The 6,644-nt window shown below is 45.7% G+C and overlaps 1 protein-coding gene across 1 annotated transcript in view; it reads right to left on the minus strand.

The window, feature by feature from the left end:
• The window catches only part of LOC107687495 (NF-X1-type zinc finger protein NFXL1-like), a 24,587-nt gene that overhangs the window by 9,234 nt on the left and 8,709 nt on the right, over positions 1 to 6,644 (minus strand). The window contains exon 12 of the mRNA XM_016484855.1: positions 384 to 452. Within this exon, the coding sequence (XP_016340341.1) occupies positions 384 to 452 (69 nt within the window). The remainder of the gene's footprint in view (positions 1 to 383; positions 453 to 6,644) is intronic.

Raw genomic sequence — 6,644 nt, forward strand, 5'->3', positions numbered from 1 at the left:
CTACCTAACATTGTTCGGGAGGCAGACACACTCTGTCAGTTTAAATCTAGATTAAAGACCCATCTCTTTAACCTGGCTTACACATAACACACTAACACATTTCTAATATTTAAATCCGTTAAAGGATTGTTAGGCTGCATTAATTAGGTCAACCGGAACCGGGAACACTTCCCATAACACCCGATGTACTCGCTACATCGGTAGAAGAATGGCATCTACGCTAGTCTGTTTCTCTTTTATTCCGAGGTCACCGTAGCCACCAGATCCAGTCTGTATCCAGATCAGATGGTGGATCAGCACCTAGAGAGGACCTCTACAGCCCTGAATGTCAGCGGAGACCAGGACAACTAGATGAGCCCCAGAGACAGATCCCCAGTGAAGACCTTGTCTCCTAGACAGCCACCGGGACAGGACCACAGGAACCAGCTGAGTCCTCTGCACAATGTGACTTTGCTGCAGCATGGATCAACCTGCTGGTTCGTCTGGCCAGAGGAGAACTGGCCCCCCGACTGAGCCTGGTTTCTCCCAAGGTTTTTTCTCCATTCTGTCACTGATGGAGTTTTGGTTCCTTTGTCTTGCTTAGTTGGGGACACTTGACTGCACAGACACTATTGGAAGAGAGCTGAACTGGATGATGACATCACTGAATCATCAATGAACTGACTTTAACTGGAAAAATGACTCTTTGTTATTGTCTTCTTGCATTATTGACAAACTATTTTCTTGTTTGACTCAGTAAAGCTACTCTGACACAACCAGTATTGTATAAAGCACTATACAAATAAAGGTGACTTGACTACTGTGATGATATGTGAGTCTGAGTGAGTACTAACAAACACAAATCAACACCTCCAGCCTGACTTTCAGTACTAGAATCGTTTGACCTTCAGTTTAATCTGAAGAACGACAGGATCCAGCTTATCAGCTGCAGTGCGAAATTAACCAGACACACTGGGGTGTGTGTGTGTGTGTTCACCTCATGTTCTCCCAGACAGGCTCTGTAGAGAAAAATGAAACACGATGTTGTCATTTACAGCAGCAGGACACACAATCACATCATCTATTGCAGTTGGACTCACTTTAAAGACACTCCTCACACACACACACACACACACACACACACACACGCAGAGTTACTTTAAATCACCTCACATACACTACAACTACAACTGAGCAGAGTGTGTTAGCCATATGTGCAGAAATCCCTACAACACCAACAACACACACCGGCAAAAACACGCTTCCCCGGCGCTCCTACAAATACACATAGCCACACCTGCAGCGCCTCTGTGTGTGTGTGTGAGTGAGTGAGTGAGTGAGTGTGTGTGTGAGTGAGGGTTGTTCCCACGGACCGGCCAACAGAGCCTGCAGGACGAGTCACAAAACTACAGCTTCAGCAGTGATATTCGACAGACAGCTACGAGATTCCACAATAAAAACAAACGCAATTAGAATTTTAGTTGAAACAGAAAACAAATTGAACAAACTAGTATTCTGTTTCCGGAGTCTTTTTTGCCTGCTTTCATTCAGTCCAATCAGAGGGCACTGAGATGCTAATGAACGAACGCTACTACGGCTTGGTTTATGAATATTAATTAGATAATGCAGTATAGAGTATGATATTCAAACGAGTATGACACACGGTCAGTTGAATTAAAGGTGTCATGAACTGAGAAATCAAATTTTCCTTGAGCTTCTGATGTCCAGATGCAACAAGCGAATTCTATTTCAGAAACAGTTTTGATTTCTATTTGACATCTTGGCTGGAATAACAACATCCAAACTATGACAATGATAATCTCAGGTACTGATCATGTGGCTTTATTCAATGTTAAAATCTGCTGTGCCCCAGTATAAATCTGCTGTGCCCCAGTATAAATCTGCGCTGCAGCAGAATACATCTGTGCCCCAGTATAAATCTGCTGTGCCTCAGTATAAATCTGCTGTGCCCCAGTATAAATCTGCGCTGCAGCAGAATACATCTGTGCCCCAGTATAAATCTGCTGTGCCTCAGTATAAATCTGCTGTGCCCCAGTATAAATCTGCGCTGCAGCAGAATACATCTGTGCCCCAGTATAAATCTGCTGTGCCTCAGTATAAATCTGCTGTGCCCCAGTATAAATCTGCGCTGCAGCAGAATACATCTGTGCCCCAGTATAAATCTGCTGTGCCTCAGTATAAATCTGCTGTGCCCCAGTATAAATCTGCGCTGCAGCAGAATACATCTGTGCCCCAGTATAAATCTGCTGTGCCTCAGTATAAATCTGCTGTGCCCCAGTATAAATCTGCGCTGCAGCAGAATACATCTGTGCCCCAGTATAAATCTGCTGTGCCTCAGTATAAATCTGCTGTGCCCCAGTATAAATCTGCGCTGCAGCAGAATACATCTGTGCCCCAGTATAAATCTGCTGTGCCTCAGTATAAATCTGCTGTGCCCCAGTATAAATCTGCGCTGCAGCAGAATACATCTGTGCCCCAGTATAAATCTGCTGTGCCTCAGTATAAATCTGCTGTGCCCCAGTATAAATCTGCGCTGCAGCAGAATACATCTGTGCCCCAGTATAAATCTGCTGTGCCTCAGTATAAATCTGCTGTGCCCCAGTATAAATCTGCGCTGCAGCAGAATACATCTGTGCCCCAGTATAAATCTGCTGTGCCTCAGTATAAATCTGCTGTGCCCCAGTATAAATCTGCGCTGCAGCAGAATACATCTGTGCCCCAGTATAAATCTGCTGTGCCTCAGTATAAATCTGCTGTGCCCCAGTATAAATCTGCGCTGCAGCAGAATACATCTGTGCCCCAGTATAAATCTGCTGTGCCTCAGTATAAATCTGCTGTGCCCCAGTATAAATCTGCGCTGCAGCAGAATACATCTGTGCCCCAGTATAAATCTGCTGTGCCTCAGTATAAATCTGCTGTGCCCCAGTATAAATCTGCGCTGCAGCAGAATACATCTGTGCCCCAGTATAAATCTGCTGTGCCTCAGTATAAATCTGCTGTGCCCCAGTATAAATCTGCGCTGCAGCAGAATACATCTGTGCCCCAGTATAAATCTGCTGTGCCTCAGTATAAATCTGCTGTGCCCCAGTATAAATCTGCGCTGCAGCAGAATACATCTGTGCCCCAGTATAAATCTGCTGTGCCTCAGTATAAATCTGCTGTGCCCCAGTATAAATCTGCGCTGCAGCAGAATACATCTGTGCCCCAGTATAAATCTGCTGTGCCTCAGTATAAATCTGCTGTGCCCCAGTATAAATCTGCGCTGCAGCAGAATACATCTGTGCCCCAGTATAAATCTGCTGTGCCTCAGTATAAATCTGCTGTGCCCCAGTATAAATCTGCGCTGCAGCAGAATACATCTGTGCCCCAGTATAAATCTGCTGTGCCTCAGTATAAATCTGCTGTGCCCCAGTATAAATCTGCGCTGCAGCAGAATACATCTGTGCCCCAGTATAAATCTGCTGTGCCTCAGTATAAATCTGCTGTGCCCCAGTATAAATCTGCGCTGCAGCAGAATACATCTGTGCCCCAGTATAAATCTGCTGTGCCTCAGTATAAATCTGCTGTGCCCCAGTATAAATCTGCGCTGCAGCAGAATACATCTGTGCCCCAGTATAAATCTGCTGTGCCTCAGTATAAATCTGCTGTGCCCCAGTATAAATCTGCGCTGCAGCAGAATACATCTGTGCCCCAGTATAAATCTGCTGTGCCTCAGTATAAATCTGCTGTGCCCCAGTATAAATCTGCGCTGCAGCAGAATACATCTGTGCCCCAGTATAAATCTGCTGTGCCTCAGTATAAATCTGCTGTGCCCCAGTATAAATCTGCGCTGCAGCAGAATACATCTGTGCCCCAGTATAAATCTGCTGTGCCTCAGTATAAATCTGCTGTGCCCCAGTATAAATCTGCGCTGCAGCAGAATACATCTGTGCCCCAGTATAAATCTGCTGTGCCTCAGTATAAATCTGCTGTGCCCCAGTATAAATCTGCGCTGCAGCAGAATACATCTGTGCCCCAGTATAAATCTGCTGTGCCTCAGTATAAATCTGCTGTGCCCCAGTATAAATCTGCGCTGCAGCAGAATACATCTGTGCCCCAGTATAAATCTGCTGTGCCTCAGTATAAATCTGCTGTGCCCCAGTATAAATCTGCGCTGCAGCAGAATACATCTGTGCCCCAGTATAAATCTGCTGTGCCTCAGTATAAATCTGCTGTGCCCCAGTATAAATCTGCGCTGCAGCAGAATACATCTGTGCCCCAGTATAAATCTGCTGTGCCTCAGTATAAATCTGCTGTGCCCCAGTATAAATCTGCGCTGCAGCAGAATACATCTGTGCCCCAGTATAAATCTGCTGTGCCTCAGTATAAATCTGCTGTGCCCCAGTATAAATCTGCGCTGCAGCAGAATACATCTGTGCCCCAGTATAAATCTGCTGTGCCCCTGTATAAATCTGTGCTCCAGTATAAATCTGTGCTGCAGTATAAATCTGCTGTGCCCCAATATAAATCTGCTGTGCTCCACTATAAATCTGTGCTCCAGTATAAATCTGCTGTGCCCCTGTATAAATCTGCTGTGCCCCTGTATAAATCTGCTGTGCCCCTGTATAAATCTGCTGTGCCCCTGTATAAATCTGCTGTGCCCCTGTATAAATCTGCTGTGCCCCTGTATAAATCTGCTGTGCCCCTGTATAAATCTGCTGTGCCCCTGTATAAATCTGCTGTGCCCCTGTATAAATCTGCTGTGCCCCTGTATAAATCTGCTGTGCCCCTGTATAAATCTGCTGTGCCCCTGTATAAATCTGCTGTGCCCCTGTATAAATCTGCTGTGCCCCTGTATAAATCTGCTGTGCCCCTGTATAAATCTGCTGTGCCCCTGTATAAATCTGCTGTGCCCCTGTATAAATCTGCTGTGCCCCTGTATAAATCTGCTGTGCCCCTGTATAAATCTGCTGTGCCCCTGTATAAATCTGCTGTGCCCCTGTATAAATCTGCTGTGCCCCTGTATAAATCTGCTGTGCCCCTGTATAAATCTGCTGTGCCCCTGTATAAATCTGCTGTGCCCCTGTATAAATCTGCTGTGCCCCTGTATAAATCTGCTGTGCCCCTGTATAAATCTGCTGTGCCCCTGTATAAATCTGCTGTGCCCCTGTATAAATCTGCTGTGCCCCTGTATAAATCTGCTGTGCCCCTGTATAAATCTGCTGTGCCCCTGTATAAATCTGCTGTGCCCCTGTATAAATCTGCTGTGCCCCTGTATAAATCTGCTGTGCCCCTGTATAAATCTGCTGTGCCCCTGTATAAATCTGCTGTGCCCCTGTATAAATCTGCTGTGCCCCTGTATAAATCTGCTGTGCCCCTGTATAAATCTGCTGTGCCCCTGTATAAATCTGCTGTGCCCCTGTATAAATCTGCTGTGCCCCTGTATAAATCTGCTGTGCCCCTGTATAAATCTGCTGTGCCCCTGTATAAATCTGCTGTGCCCCTGTATAAATCTGCTGTGCCCCTGTATAAATCTGCTGTGCCCCTGTATAAATCTGCTGTGCCCCTGTATAAATCTGCTGTGCCCCTGTATAAATCTGCTGTGCCCCTGTATAAATCTGCTGTGCCCCTGTATAAATCTGCTGTGCCCCTGTATAAATCTGCTGTGCCCCTGTATAAATCTGCTGTGCCCCTGTATAAATCTGCTGTGCCCCTGTATAAATCTGCTGTGCCCCTGTATAAATCTGCTGTGCCCCTGTATAAATCTGCTGTGCCCCTGTATAAATCTGCTGTGCCCCTGTATAAATCTGCTGTGCCCCTGTATAAATCTGCTGTGCCCCTGTATAAATCTGCTGTGCCCCTGTATAAATCTGCTGTGCCCCTGTATAAATCTGCTGTGCCCCTGTATAAATCTGCTGTGCCCCTGTATAAATCTGCTGTGCCCCTGTATAAATCTGCTGTGCCCCTGTATAAATCTGCTGTGCCCCTGTATAAATCTGCTGTGCCCCTGTATAAATCTGCTGTGCCCCTGTATAAATCTGCTGTGCCCCTGTATAAATCTGCTGTGCCCCTGTATAAATCTGTGCCCCAGTATAAATCTGCTGTGCCCCAGTACAAATCTGCTGTGCCCCAGTATAAATCTGTGCTCCAGTATAAAGCTGCTGTGCCCCAGTATAAAGCTGCTGTGCCCCAGTATAAATCTGCTGTGCCCCAGTATAAATCTGCTGTGCCCCAGTATAAATCTGCTGTGCCCCAGTATAAATCTGTGCTCCAGTATAAATCTGTGCCCCAGTATAAATCTGTGCCCCAGTATAAATCTGCTGTGCAGTTGGCAGTAAGTAACTATGGCTGAGATAACTATGTACTATTACAGACAGTACAGTTTAATGCTCAAAAAATGAACCAACCTTGTTTGGACTTGGCTGGGAAACCGGGGAATACCTGTGTTCTAGATTAAATATGCTCTTTATTTTAGTTGCAGCCATGAAATGACTGGTTTCTTGAAATATTGTTATTGTGAATCATTGAAAAGATGTAATTATCCATTGTTCTTGCACACAGCAGGCTTTCAAGAAAAAAGTGATAGAAAAAGTAATGGGGGCCTGTGCCCCAGTAGAGCTTTAGGTCTAGCAACGCCCCTGTGTGAGATGCTGCAAAGTGCAACG

The sequence above is a fragment of the Sinocyclocheilus anshuiensis genome, unplaced genomic scaffold (assembly GCF_001515605.1).
Source record: "Sinocyclocheilus anshuiensis isolate Anshui unplaced genomic scaffold, SAMN03320099.WGS_v1.1 scaffold1689, whole genome shotgun sequence".
Lineage (NCBI taxonomy): Eukaryota > Metazoa > Chordata > Actinopteri > Cypriniformes > Cyprinidae > Sinocyclocheilus > Sinocyclocheilus anshuiensis.